At 39.7% G+C, this 15,743-nt stretch overlaps 1 protein-coding gene across 7 annotated transcripts in view; it reads right to left on the bottom strand.

Moving 5' to 3' along the window:
- ptprdb (protein tyrosine phosphatase receptor type Db) overlaps positions 1-15,743 on the bottom strand; it is a 160,261-nt gene that overhangs the window by 71,488 nt on the left and 73,030 nt on the right. For all 7 annotated transcript variants that reach the window (XM_068320868.1, XM_068320867.1, XM_068320871.1 and 4 more), the window contains one exon: positions 1,070-1,219. In XM_068320868.1, coding sequence (XP_068176969.1) covers positions 1,070-1,154 — 85 coding nt within the window. In that variant the 5' untranslated portion in view covers positions 1,155-1,219. The remainder of the gene's footprint in view (positions 1-1,069; positions 1,220-15,743) is intronic.

Raw genomic sequence — 15,743 nt, 5'->3', positions numbered from 1 at the left:
GTAAGTGGTTGAACAAAAAGACATTTTTCTGATCAGCATCAGCTGTCTGTGTATGCAATTTTTTAAATTGAGCCATCAGAGAATGAACAGCAGAAAATAAAAATATTGTACAAATGTTGAAATGGTCAATGGGTCTATCAACTAATTGTTAAACGTTGCTGATGTATTTTATCAATGATGAACAATAAAATGATATTGATGTTGTACTAGTAAAGTCAAACACAACTGTTAGCAAATCAGTAACTACAAAAAAAACAAACATTTTTGAGTTTTACAATTTTATTCAATCACTAATTTCTGTTCAATCTAATGCTGAATAAACAGTGCAATGAAAAATATGTGAATTAACTATACCACAAAATATGTGTCAAGCTCACATTGAGTCCCAGTAACTTTTTTCAGCCTTTATTTGTGAATTGTAGGTGGGTTTTGGCTGATCTAAACATATGATATTTACCTCTTATAAAAGTGATGTATCTACTCTTTGCAGAAATAAAACGATCAATCAATAGCTGAGTCGATAAAGTAACTACATTACATTGCAGACGCAATGTATGAATACAAAGAATGGTAAAGTACAAAAATGGTTACATGCCGTTAAATTTCTTACTGGCTGTGATCAGTGATTTCACACACACACACACACACACACACACACACACACACACACACACACACACACACACACACACACACACACATGCACGCGCACACACACTCGGAACTGATACAATCATACTAGCAGTAGGAATATTATCTGATTTGCCATATGTGGTCTGTCTATCCATGCCAAGTAATAGAGGGATGGACAAAAACAGCTGGCCTGATTTCAAACCTACGACACAACACACATTCAAATACACACCCTTTTACACACATACGCATTCAGGGGGGTTGTGCTACCAGGAGTAGATTGTAAGAGAAAAATCAGGTCATCCCGGTGTTTTGTTTTCTGCATTTGTATGTACACGTAGAAACAATATGCATTCAAAAAACATGTGCCTCATACCCTGTAATTGTAAAACAATTCCTCTTTATGGATCTGCGTATAGGTATGAGAGTTACTTACAGTCGGCATCAGCGAGGAACAGGAAGCTGAGGAGTAGTAGGCCCGGACTGGCAGAATGCCTCATGGGATGTATGAACACATGCATGCTATATCCAAAGTGAGCTCACTGCCTCACTGTACAAAAGGACGATAGAAACAGGCCCTTACAACCTGGTGAGAGAGACAGACATAAAGAGAAAATGCAGTCATTGGTTTGTTTCAATGTGAAAATGAAAATGTTCCATTAAAAAAGTTTGCATGCACGCACACACACACTGCATAGGCACGCACACAGAATACACACATGCACACACGCACGCACGCACGCACGCACGCACGCACACACACACACACACACACACACACACACACACACACACACACACACATATCCCACAATAACAAACAAGCTGGAAGCGTGTGAGTGCCCGCTGGGTCATACACCCCAGTTACACAGCTGCCTTTCCTCTTCTCGCTTCATTAGGACCATACAGTCATTGCCCGGAGGTATGCTTTGGTGCATGTGTGAGGAAGAGTTCACAAAGTTGTGGCTAATTTTTGTGGAAAACATATAGCATTAAAACATTAGCTGACATCTGAAGTTAATTTTTTCCATCTCTCAAGTAAGCGAAAACATTTAAAAAGCAGGCCTCACTTCAATGACAGATTTGGTTCTAAACAAAAGTCAAAACAGTGTGAATTGAGATTAATTTAAAGCAATGAACAGCTGTAAGACTGAGAGGATGGAGAAACAGATTGATAGATGATGGGGAGATCAAAATGGGATTGACTAGTGTTATCGGTTGCCCATTGTGTTTAGTCACCATACAGCTCAATGTCTGTACTTTCATCCTTAGCTAACTCACTTCCTTGGAATCTCCTTTTAGCCCTGTTCTTCTCAACTTTGCTAGATCAATGCAATCTTTCAAACAAATTTTTTTTTAGCATGCTAAACATTCTAAATATTTCTGCTCTTTGAAGCCTCTTTCCCCTTTCTCTCTGATCATGCCCCTTACTATAATTGTTCCTCAGTGTCTGTCTTTCCTCCAGTCAGAATTTTTGGCATTTCACTGTCTCTCTGTCCCTCTGTCTTTCCGCCATCTGTAAGGATACTGGTGTGATTGGTTGGCATGTGAAGAGACAGCCATCAGTCTGTGTGTCGGGATCTCACAGCTCAAAATGCATGACAAAATGTGACATGGCAGATCACTGCTGTTGTAGAGAAACTAACATTGTCGAGTGGGAGACAGTTAAAGTGAGCAAAGGTGATGGGAGAATTTTATGCACAAAGTGTTTTTACTTGAATGAATGTGACCTGTATGGATCCTTACTCTATGTGTATGCATATCCATATCGGTGAGCTCATGCATATGGATGCATCTGAAAATACATGCATGAAAATGTACATGTGTTTTTGTAATTATGCGTGTGTTTGGGTGCATCTGTGTCAGTGTTTTCCTATGTCATGTCTATGTGCAAGTGTTTATCGACTCTCCAAAACTGGACATACTCATCAGCAGTGGCAGCAGCAGTCATAATCCCCTCCACTTCTGAACAAGCCATCTGATTAAAAAAATGGGGGGTGGGGGGGTGGGATTGGTACCCAGGGCTCTTAGCATCCCTTCAGCCAAGGCAGCAAACAACTAAACCCGTACTGGATTTTCCACTTGGTTTGATCTCAAACAATTGCTTTGGGATAACCTAGATCTCTGCCTGCACAAATTAAGTCCTCTGCACTCTGCAACACAGTATGAAGAAGCACTCAGCAAGACTGTATGAAAAGGCAGTGTTCAGGTGTATATATATATATATATGTATATGTGTATATATATCTCTCAGTGGAGCAAATTATATTTAAAGAATCTGTCTTTGATATCATTTTACAAAAGAATGCTAACATTACCACATTGAAATACTTATGTAATTTGCCATGTGGGGATACTGTATATTCATGACAGAACAAAAAGGTGCATATTGTCATTGCAACAACTTAACTGTGAATTTAAAATATGATTATGAATAATATTAATATTAATCAGTTCTAATTATTATTTGAATTAGTGCAAATTTGGCTGGTACGTGTGTGATAGGTATGTGGCCACTAATCCCATTGGCTGATTCAATATTGCTGGAAAATCTTGCATTATTTAGTAGTTCACAGCATGCAATGTTAATTAAAGAGCTTAGATAAGACAGACACACAGAGAGAGAGGGAGAGAGAGAGAGAGAGAGAGAGAGAGAGAGAGAGAGAGAGAGAGAGAGAGAGAGAGAGAGAGAGAATGCAGGAAAGTAGAGTGGTAAAAGAGAAAAGAAACACCGTATGGGATGAAGACAAAAGGGAGATAACCTGAGCCACCCACCACACACACACACACACACAGACACACACACAGACACACATAGTTTAATCTGGGTGGCTGTTGTTGCTAGTATTGCCAGAGGCATAACAGATACCCTAGTTTGGTGCCCAAACTCCTGCCTCTGCTGAAGCTCGAACAGCCTCAACCCACATCCATTCACTTATATTAGTCCCTATTACTCAATTGTATAGTATGTTGCCTGTCTGGCCAGTCCTGCAGTGATCAGTTACGCTAATTTATGGGATAACTTCTGACAGAACGAAGTCTGAATACATTATCAAAGAGGCAGAAGATAAGGAGAACAAGGATAATAAAGAAATTTAGAGAAAATATGACAGACAGTATTATGTGAGAAGTAAACAGTAAATAGTTTAAATCATTAGAACATACAATAATGCACCCATGAGCAGTGAATATTAGTTGTCCAATGAAGACTTACTTTGCACCACACAACTGACATTAGCTGTTCATGTACAATTACATGGTAAAAGTTAAAATACATCAGTTAATGCAGAAAGAAGATTTTGATGAAGAGAGGATTAGGGCTAGAAAACAGAGGAAAATATTGAAAGAAACGTAAAGATAAAGCATGGGTGGCTGATGAGAGAGAGGAGTATAGACTACAAATCAAAGGCATTGCACAGATGGAAGGGAGAAATATTGAAACACCGACAAAACAGATAAAAATAAATGAACACCTCAAGGCAAATTTTGTGTAATGGCAATAAAACCCTCCACTGAATATCTCCCCACCTATATATTTGATTAAGCTCACTTAAAAACCTCACGCTGTCACACTTCCGGAGTCTACCTGGAAGTTAGCTGCTATAGGCGAGTTCGCTCTGGTCTTCACATTTGTCCATGTCTCTCACTTACGGAGCCGTTTTGGCTTCGTCAAACATTACGATTTATATTCCTTGATTGTGACGGACCTCACGTTGTCTGTGAGGAACCGCGATGCTTTATTCACCAGGACTGAACTCACAAAGCCGGTGTCTACCCGGATGGCCGGACCGTAACGCGAAGCGGCCTTTGTCTTTGTCCGTCCCACACACACGGAGCCGTTACGGCTTTGTACGACGCAGCGGTTTTCTTGTGACAGTGAAGAACAAAAAGAAAACAAAGTCAGATATTATTGTGCTATTGTGGAATTTTCACGGGTTCCAGCTAGTCTAAATTTCATTTGATATTCTCAAATGTAAAACACTAAATACAATTAGACATGCTGATTAAGTTACTACAATTATAAAACTATTTTCCACATTGAAACAGTGGCAGCCTAATAGAAATGCCAAGATATAGACAGGAAATTTTGGTCCTGTTTTGTCAGTCTTGGTTCAACTTAACCAGCTGTTCCCATCATGCATGTTTTTGATGATAGGAGGAAAGTTGAGAACCAGGCAGCAGGCATTAATCCAACCCTGTCTATGAGCTCAGGATACAGGAGTTTTTACGTCCACAACTGCTTTGCCACTTGAGAGTAATGGCTGCTGTCTGTCCCTTGTAATCTTTTTGTGAGGCAGCACTGGCACTGATGTTTTACAAACAAGACTAACCCATTCCTTAAATTCCCCTGCCTTGTCCTGTGTCACAATCAAGGTGGGTTCTAGTACATTGCTTTGAGCTACCGTGTCAGTCATAGAAACCCTTGCAAGTACACACTAACTGCACATACATAACAAACAGTTCACCAACGCGATTAGCAAAAAATCTTGTAAAGTACGTCTCATAACACAACAAAATCCACAAAGCTGGAAATGACTTGAGGGGATGGTTTGTTTGATGTATATGACAAGTTTGCATGTGCACACACACTCGTGCTCAAACTGATTACCCATGATTTGTCATCTCCCCACGGTACAAGTAAAATAAACTCAAACAAACTACAGGAGCAAGCCCTAAGCATGTTGTTGAGAGAAACAATGATCTTTAAAAGCACACAGCTCAGCGTCATAGCAACCGCTGAAATTGTGCTGTGATTTTAATAGATTCACCCATTTGTGTCATTGAAGACAAACCACTGAATATACAGTATTCTGGAGAAAATGCAGGGAACAGAAAGAATATACCAGGACACCTCCACTTTTATTTTTACATATGAATCAGTGTCTAGTATTGTGTGGTAGAGAGTTAATGTACACTACCGACCCCAGACATTCATATGCACCATTTCTGCATTTAATGAACACTTAAGGGGAGGAATGACGATATTTGTAGCATTGATGGGTTTATTATCCCTCTGGCTTTCGCAGGATCTGTACAGCAGGGGGGCTGAGGCTCAGTGGGACACTGGTCGTGTACTTATCAGATGGTCAGCAGTTCAGGCCTCAGACCTGCAGCCTACAAGTGCCCTTGACTGTTCCACTGATGTGTGAGTGATTGTGTGAATGATTACCTTGCCTGATGCAAATGATTCCACTGAATGGTGAATGCCGGCTGGGTTGTAAAGTACTTTGAGTTGTCAGTCAATTTAAATGGTGAACTTTGTTAGGTATATACAGTATCTCTGTGTTTGCATTTTTTCAATCCCAATGGTTTGTCAGGAAGCTCATATAAGTTGTTTCAATTCTTTATAATGTTTGCATTGACTTGCAATTGCTTATGAAAACTTGTAACCTGACTTGAACTAAAAGGTCTAAAGTAGCTCTGATCAATGTCACACTACATCCTGCTTTAGCACACAATGTAATATAGTCACAACACATTTATCCCAAAAGCGGCTAATAGAAATGTTTAGAATAGGCAGCCACAACCTTTGCTGGATTCTTCATAGGAAACAGGAATTCATAGGGTCTTATCCAAATAAATGACCAAATCATGATCTTTACTTTGAGATGGAGCCCCCAATACTCTGAGAAGTCATTTGAGTCAGGCTTATACAACACTGAGACAAACAACAAATCAACAAGTCAAACTGAGGAGGAAAAATGTGTCTGATCGATGATGAAGATTTAGAATATCTGGCTGTTTTCAGAACACTTTGTCCTCCATTCATTCCTTCTTCCGGTCATTCCTTCATCCCCCTGTCCCTTCATTTAACACTTTCTTCAACCCGACTAGTCTCTCACTCCCCTTTTGTCTTCTTCTCAACAGCATTTTTCTCTCACTTGATGCTTTGCTGTCTTTGAAGCAAAAAAACTAAAACCGTTTCTCCCTTGAACTCTCTTCCTCTTTGGCTGTGAATCATTGTCTCACAATAGCCGCTCTACCTCAAAAGTAAGTACTCCAATCATCATTGGAACGTCATTCAAATATCCTATTTTTTGAGTTGTTGCATTCCGCATTCCCTTGTATCTAAAATGGGAATTTCACATTTCTTTGCACTATAACTAGGGTCTAACTTCAATTTCCATTTAGAATAAATGTTTTGAGTTTCACTTTTCATGGCGGTGATTACTCTTACTTTAACTATGTTCTATTTCCTTGATATTTCAGTGAAATAGTTCGGTTGGTCCTCACAGAGAGAGGCCATGTCTTCTTCTGTAGCTTTTTGCATGAATAAAAATCCAAATCCAAAGAAAACACATTTACACCAATTTATTTAAGCCGCAGTGAATCTGATAAATATTCTGTTGATTTCAGTCTTAGAAACAAGCAAAATAAAAGCTGCCTTAAGACGTTGTCTTAAGGCAGGGAATTTGATTCCATCAATCACCATCAGAGCCTAAAAGCAAGAGCCTAAGCTCTGATTCTCAGTCACAAAAAAGCACAAACCCATGTCAACATCACTGACTACCTGTCACCATTCATTGCATCTCTCTGACTGACATGCTCTGACAAAGTAGTTGGACTGTTCAAATCACCTGGGCCTGTTTAATGGCCCTAAACACGGGCAGGATTTCATCAGCATTTAGCTAGTAAGTGGTTTCCGTTCTCCCATTCTGATGATAAACGATCTCAAATAAAGGCTGAAAATGGTGAAAACTGTGCACTAAGCAGAGTGCTGAATGTGGCCAATCGAAGGGTTAAGCCATCTGTAACTAACTGGCCCATGCTGGGTCTCTATTGACCATCTCTGGCAGCCATCCATGATATTGAGAGTGCAAGAGGGAGAGAGAGGGGCAGACAGAGAGTACCGGAGTGAAGTTGAGTGGATTAGCAGGAGGTGGGGGATGACAACATGTAATTACCTATTTACCCAGCCTTTAGTGGAAACCTCATCGAAGGCTAATTGAGCAGTGCATTAGTGAGAGGGTCGTAAAGATTTCAGCAAGACTGCAGAGGGAGGAAGTGAGCGAAAGATGAGAGACGAGCAAGAGTAAAGGGACAAGAAAGTCGTGAGAGGGACATGGAGGCTGAAGGATACAAGGAAGAAGAAAGGGCGAGAGAGAGGAAGAGGAAGTGAAGTAATGTGGTCAATTGTGTGGTAGCTTGACATGTAACTAGAGCTCTGATGTGAGTTATTTTAAGTAGCAGAGTAGCATTGGTCTAACATGAGTCACACATTGATTAAATTCTAATTAAAAGTAAATAAGCATCATTAATAAAATGTAATTCACACATTCTCCACATTATATGATTATGACAATAATTCTTATTGATGTACAGTATGTCATCTTTAATTCAGCTCACGTTATGCTTTACACGTCAAATATTAATCTGCAAAGTAACTACAGCCATAGAGACATTCTTTCTGTGAAATGTCATAAAATACAAACACTTTAGTTAAATACCCATATATAAACACGACAGTAAACCTGCATATTTCATGTTTCTGCTATCAATTCTGTGTGTCAAGTGCAAATGTGAGCATTGCAGTGATGCACTCACAGCATATATAGGAGGGTAGTCTACCTTCAGTGCTGGGGGAAAAGTGGCACATCAGAGGCAGTCATCTCTGTAATGTGTTTTAGCCCATGGATGGATGGACAGAAGAAGAGATCTATGGATGGATGAGCCTGAAGTACGGTCATGGTCTGACTGCTGTGGCAGCATGACATGCTACACATGCCACTGTATGCTACTTTGGCCCAACACACATCAGATAAAAAATGTGTGGTGAGACACACACACACACACACACACACACACACACACACACACACACACACACACACACACACACACACACACACACACACACACACACACACACACACACACACACACACACACCCTGGCTGGGTGACCTCCACATGCAGGTGGAATACAGCAGTAATAATTTACAGGCCTTGACCGACTTCAACGTCAAATAAAATACAGGTCGCCTTTGCGCATTCGCGCATCAACACTCGCGACTTCACGTCATCGCAGATTTTGGGTAGGCAGTCATGTGATACCGTACGCGCATTCTATTGGCTGACGGCATCCGGAAGTGCGCTCGTTCCGTAAGTCTCGGACTTACGTGAGACACAAAAGTGTTTTAAACAGTCGATAAGAGTGTGGGAAAAGATAATACAGATACAGTGGTACCTCTACTTACGAATGTCTCTACATACAAATTTTTTTACTTACGAAACGCCTCAACAGGAAAATATAGCCTCTAGTTACGAAAGAAATTTCGAGTTACAGAAGGTAAAAATACAGTATGGGCTGCTACTTGCAGCTCCCACAGGTTCCTGAACGCAACATTCTTATAGCTGCTCTGTCATTGGCTTTTACCTAGCATCCTGGCATCCCATTGGCTTAGAGGGACCTCTGTGTGTAGCTACATCGGTGTCTATGCAGCGTCCTCGTCATTTGGCCCTCGACCCATGAGGTGTTCTGATAGTTTTATGTAAATATATTAACTTTTTGAGTATTCGCTATGGACCCCCAAGAAAGTGACGGAAAAAAGAGGAAAAGAAAAGAAGAAGAAACAAGTTTTTTGTCCGTACAAACAAAGCAAGAGATAATAGAAAAGCGTGAAAAAGGGACGCGTTTGGTTGATCACGCCAAAGAATATGGAAGTAATGCATCTACAATCGCCACGTTATTAAAACAAAAGGAAGTTTAAGGAGTCTAAAGCATCGCTTGGGTGGTTGGAGAAGTTCAAAAGGAGGACTGAAATTCACTCTGTTGTTTGGCATTGTGAGGCAAGGGCGCATGAACCAAAGAGGGCAAAAAACAATGAGGACAGCAGTTAAAAGGTAAATGATCATCATTTTCATTCTTTATTCTTAGTTTTTTACATTATGCACAAATCTCATTTATAGTGTGATAATCTACTTGTAACATGTATTTGTTACATGTTTTGATGCATTTTTATGCTTTATAAAACATTTATGTCTGAATTTTGGGGGTCTTGGAACGGATTTGGGCATTTGCATGGGAAACATGTCTCTACTTATGAAATTTTCTACTTACTAAATTTCCTCCAAAACAAATTCATTTCGTAAGTAGAGGTACCACTGTGGGAGGTGGTATAATATCAGTATGGGGAGTTTCATAAACGTTTAAATTACCATATATAATAAGATTAATAGTTTGTCGCTGTATCGCGCAATTCCTTAATCGCGTGTGGTTCCTGGAACGCATTAACCGTGAGGAACGAGGGCACACTGTATGGATTTCCTTCAGACCAGAAGTGACTAACCCTTCAATAACTGAACCTTTTATGCACACTGGGCCCCAGCTACATCTCCCATACACTGTACTCATTTTTAAACACTGTGTGAACTGCAGTGATTTTGCATTGCAGAATATAGTGTACCTGCCTTTGCTGTGTTAAATATACATATAGAGGTTTGACACATAATACCATCATGCATCTATTCACAGAAAGACACATTCAAGCCTCCATGATTGAGTGAACTCGTCTGGGATTTATTTCTGAGGCAAAAAAGGAGAAAGAGGAGGCGTCACTTAAACCACGCAACAGTTCATGAACCCTGCATCATGCATTTACTAAATTCCAAAATATACCACAAGAGATGGCCTTCCTATTGTCAAAGACAAAATACTTTCCACTTCACTGAGCCCTTGAGTGGACATATTCCAGACAAAGAGGAGCTCAGTATGATTAAGAAAAGTAACGCTTCCTCTATGATTCTTTCAAGGTAAAGAATGGACAAATTAACACGAAACCGCAACACTCCTTTTCATCTATTCAGATGGAAAACCCTGACAAAAATGAAGATCTATAGATGCCAGCAAAAGCGAAAAGCAAAACGAAAGAAAACAACAAAACCAAACAAACAGCAAATAAAAGCACATAGAAATAGAGACAATACAAACTTAGACATCAATTTCAATTTGAAATGAACTAAAGTATGAAAAATTAAAATAATACCGCCTTGAAGGTCAAAGGGGAGTAATGTAACTGACTCCAAAAATAAATTTCTTGATCAATCTTCTCCAATGTCATGTTACGATGGCTGAGAGAGAAGGATGGGGTTACAGAACCTTTTTCCTCAGATTGATTTTGGCAAGCGAAGGAGTGGGAGTACATGAGACTGACTCAAAATAACATATGTGGGAAATGTAAAAATGAGAAAGCTATACATGGACTGTAAAAGAATGTGATTTCTGTTGGTATGCATGCCAACATATGGTAGACTCCTTTTCATCTCTTAAATGAACTGACATGGTTAAGATCATCTGTGCTTGATGTGCCTGAAATTATATTATATCTCAAAAATAGAAATAGATCTGTACGTGAACAGAGAACTAGACATCTACAAAGGTCCAAAAATAATTTGCCTTGAGATGTGGCACATGCTCATAACTTTACACATTCCTCTGATTTTGTCAATTAATTTGTGACCATTGTTTTCCACATGCTACTGACATTGTCAATAAAAAGTAATATTTTCAAATGTTGCTCATTTTCTATGGATCAGAAGCTGCTCAGGTTAGAATGATGGAGGCTCCACTGCCAGTGGGAAGAGAAGAGAGAAGAAAGAGGGGAAGAGAACAACTCATCCCTCCAAGTTAAAAAGAGAGACAGGAGAGAGAGCAAAACCCACATCCCTTTTGGCTCAGTAATTAAGACTGGGGACAATAAATATGTAATGGGGCTTTTTCCACCAAGTGCGGCTGTCTCTCCTTCTTGGAGATGGGACCGCAGGGAGACAGGCCCAGGAAAAGCGACTAAGTACACTGGCCATTAAAAATGGATGCAAGGAACACCAGCCCTGTCCACCAACCGCCCAGCATGTTGTGATGGGAGTTGCCGTGGTTACAAGGCTCCCAAATGGTCGTTGGTTGTCAGAGTGAATCAAATCACACATCCGAGTGCTGCGACCAGCACTACTTTCTCCACTTCCTGGGCCTGGTGCTGCAGGGGGCACTACAACTCAATGATGTCACTGAGAAAAGAATTTTGGATCTGTAGCATGTGTCTGTGTGTGTGGTTGGAAGAAATAATAGAGCTGGGGTCCAGGGAGGAGGAGAGGAGATGGTGCGACTGACAATATTTCCCAAGAAGGCCCCGAAAAGTGTTCCATTTGTCTCAACTGACTCCTGCATGTTCCATTACAGCAGGTGGTTCAAGTGCCACAAATAAGAGAATTATAGTGTGATGTTATTGTCATAAAAATGATGCAAATCTGCCAACAGATTCCAAAAAAGTAAAGGCTAAAGAGAAGAGGGGATATTGTCAGAGCAGCAGTGTGAGATGACATACTCAGAAGTGTCACTTAAAGTAATAGGAAATTCACTTTTTTTTTTTCAAGCATAAAGGTAGCTTGGAGGATTGATATGGTTACACTGTCATATCTATCCATTAGTTTACTACTGCCAGCAACCGGTTAGCTTAGCTTTGTAATAAGATTGGAAATTGGGAGAAACAGCTTGTCTGGCTCTGAAGGTAAAGGCACATTCACAGCTCATTGCATTACATGTCCATCCATTCATTCATTCATTCATTCATTCATTCATTCATTCATACATTCATTCATTCATTCATTCATTCATTCATTCATCTTCAAACCTGCTTCTTCTATCGTAGCTGGTCGATGGGTGCTGCAGCCTATTCCCAGCCAACTGATGGTGTGAGGCAGGGTACATTCCGAATGCGACGCCAGTACACTACGGAGCCACATGGAGACAAACGGACAAACACACACGCACACACTCACACTTACTAACAATTTGGAAAGCTCAATCCACCTGAAGTACATGTTTTTTGGAGGTGGGAGGAACCCGGAGAGAACCCACGCAGACACTGGGAGAACATGCAAACTCCACACAGAGTGGGACGCGAACTAGGAACCGCCTGATGCAGATTTTTTACTGCAAAAAAATGGTCTTAATATAGTAGCCACAGTAGTTTAGAGGTGGCTTTGTACATATTAAATGTGAAAACTGAGTACATGTAACCCAGTTGATCACTTTCCACCAAGATGAGCGAGACTGAACAAACCAGAGAGACAAGAGTGTGAGGTGCCATGCAATGCAGTGTAAGCTATACAGTCCATGTACTGTGTGCTCCTCTCTCTCCCCCTCTCTCTGTGTGTGTGTGGATCATGGGAGAGAATACTAAGGAGGACAGGGCATACAATAGAAAGCCCCCCCGCCCTTACTTTATTCCTCACACACAAACATGTACACACAGATATGTATAGATATGTGTTATGTTGGATCCCTGTTGTGGTTAGTTGGTAACAGAATCACTTCTTCTATGGTGATGCTCCTTGACTTGAGACAAAACACACAAGCTAAAGACAGACTCAGAGGAAAGGCCACTGTTAGTCAAAGCGTGTCCTCCTTTCGATGTGTCGTTGATGCTCCTAATGACATCGTGAATCATCACCCCATGCCATTTAAGGAGTCCCCATGCCATTTAAAGAGTCAGGGGTCAGGTTGAATGCCCATACCCTGACAGAGACCAGCATTAAAACACTGCTCTGTAGAGTAAATACTCTCTACTGTATGAATTACTTCTACAGAAGGTCAAAAAACTGCAGAATTGCTTTTGACTGCTTCGGCTAGGGATCATTTGTGGAAATGATAATGATGATGAAGCACTCAAAGTGAGGCTATAATTTCATATTGTTCCTAACAGGCACATTTTTAGTCAGTGCTTTCCATCAGGGTCAGAGATGAGGAACAACTTCATAAGAGATGCTTAGATGCATGTAGATATTCTAGAATTCTGTACGTTGAAGCAAGAGGCAGCTGTTAAACAATCATAAACACTTACACCCTAAAACCTTTATCCTGAGAGCTATATGTATTGTATTAAACTGCAATCATTTGTGGAAACAGCAGTGTATTATGGGAGGGTCAAAATACCACAAATTTTTGCACAGGTCATAATCCACTGCTCCAAAAAATTCCTGCAAGTTTTGATTTTAGATTGTTTTGGATTTGTAATGTGTCCCTTAACTGTGCCATAAATGGATGAATAATAGTAATACAGTAGTAGTACCTCAAGATACGAGCTGAGTTTGAAATACGAGTTGTCATGCTGTCCAGATTGTTTGACTTACGAGCAGTGCTTCGTATCTCGGAGCCATTCACCGCTAGTTGATGGATGGATAGATCAGCTGGGACCGGATATTGTTCTCTTTTACGGCGTAAAGACGTAGCGTGCACATTTGTAACTTTTGTGCTTTTGTTTTGAATTGATAATTGTATATGGAACTTTAAATAATTAATCATGCACATGTGAAGTGTGCATGTCTATTGGTTGATAAAAAAATGTTTTTTTAAAATAATTTTGTAGGGGTTTGGGGCTTACAAGGCCGGAATGGATTAAAATAATTTTACTTATTTTAAATCCGGAAAAGTTTGAATTACGAGTTGTTTGACTTACAAGCTCAGTCACGAAACAGATCAAGCTTGAGGAACTATCTTGAGGAACTAATGTATAAAAAAAAATTATAAAATACAGTAAGAAGCTTTAAAGGTGAAGCTGCTGTCAATTCATTACTGAAATTTGAAATGACAAGTTGTAAATTGTAGGTTCAAAACACAATTAATGTATTTATAAAGAAACAGAAATACTGGAGATTATGATACATTTCATCCTAAACATTTCAAAGCCTCTTACAGTAAAACCATCATGTCAATGTATTCTGCTACATGCATGAAATTAATCCTTCAACAAAAAGCATATACATTACATATATACAGTGATTTAGCCTGATCCAAGTCCACTGCATGAGTTTCTCTTCACAGGATTAGTAACAGTGTGGTCATGGTTGACCACAGGCTCATTAAACTGTTATTGCTCTGTTCAAGTTGGTAAATACATTGTTGTGGTATGTGTAGCTGAAAGATGCTCATAAGAAAAGGAGTGGATGAAAAGGCTCACCACTATGCTCTACTAATATATTTACTAACGAGCAGACATTACAGTATGAGGAGACTGGAAACTCATGCTGTCTTGAAAATTTTGCAATTCATCACTTTAGCACAGCTTAACTTTTTCACAATAAAACATTGTTTCACAAAACATGTGCTAAAATATCTTCATCTTTTGGGCAGGAAGTATTTATAAACAACAAATTTGGCGAATCATTTTAATGTATTTCTTTATTTCTTTATTTAATATCTTATCTGAAACTGTGTAATAAACTCTCCTTAGAATTTGTCATATCTATTTCTAAAATCACTCTTGCATATCAGGTCTTGGTTCTTTGACTCAAGGATATATTGCCACCTTCATCACTTGCCACTTTCTTGTAGTGTTTGAATAGCACACATGAAGTAGCATGCTGATATAGCTTAGAGTACCTGTGTGGAAATAATAAGAGCATATCCTACATTTTTCTTTCAAAGACATACTGTTCCTGTTGATTTAACATATGATAATTTGTACCCCTCTTCATAGAAAGCCACTCATCTCTTCTTCATATTATCACTCTCCTTGGGTGTACACAGCCATGAAAATTCTTTTTATATAGCACAACACAAAACCGTATTTGACAAACTCATATATAAAAAAGAGTCAAAAATAAAAAGAGGAATGTAATGATCTAATCTGTCACTTCCTCAAAGTCTGATAGGCCAATAACTCAGGACATAAAAGTAATCTATCAAGGCGTAGTGGCAGGCTATGGCAGTGTGCTGATGGATATGAGCCGTGGATGCAGAGGATGACGGACTTGTCCTTGTCATACTCGTGAAAGAAATGGGTGAAGGATGGGAGTGGGACAGGTGTGGGGGGGTACCTTAAGAGACTAAAATGTGTCATGAACAGACTTCTTCGTCACACTTTTCCAATGAGGGATCAAGGAAGTAAACGGTGTGTGTGTATTCATGCATTGGAGAGTGTTTGGAGAAGATCCAATATGCGCTTGGCTGTATATGTCACAGTTTATAATGAGAGTGTATGTGCGCCTAATTATCACACTAACAGCTCACTAGGGAATACATATTGCTTATAGGAAAAATACCACAAAATGGACAATGAGTTTTGCTGTGTGCTTTCTTTTGTTTGTTTGTTCAAAGCTTGTCTGAGGAATTGA

Source organism: Antennarius striatus, chromosome 8 (genome assembly GCF_040054535.1).
Source record: "Antennarius striatus isolate MH-2024 chromosome 8, ASM4005453v1, whole genome shotgun sequence".
In the NCBI taxonomy this organism is placed as follows: domain Eukaryota; kingdom Metazoa; phylum Chordata; class Actinopteri; order Lophiiformes; family Antennariidae; genus Antennarius; species Antennarius striatus.
The sequence above is the reverse complement of the archived record's forward strand: the minus strand, read 5'-3'. Positions and strand labels throughout refer to the sequence as shown.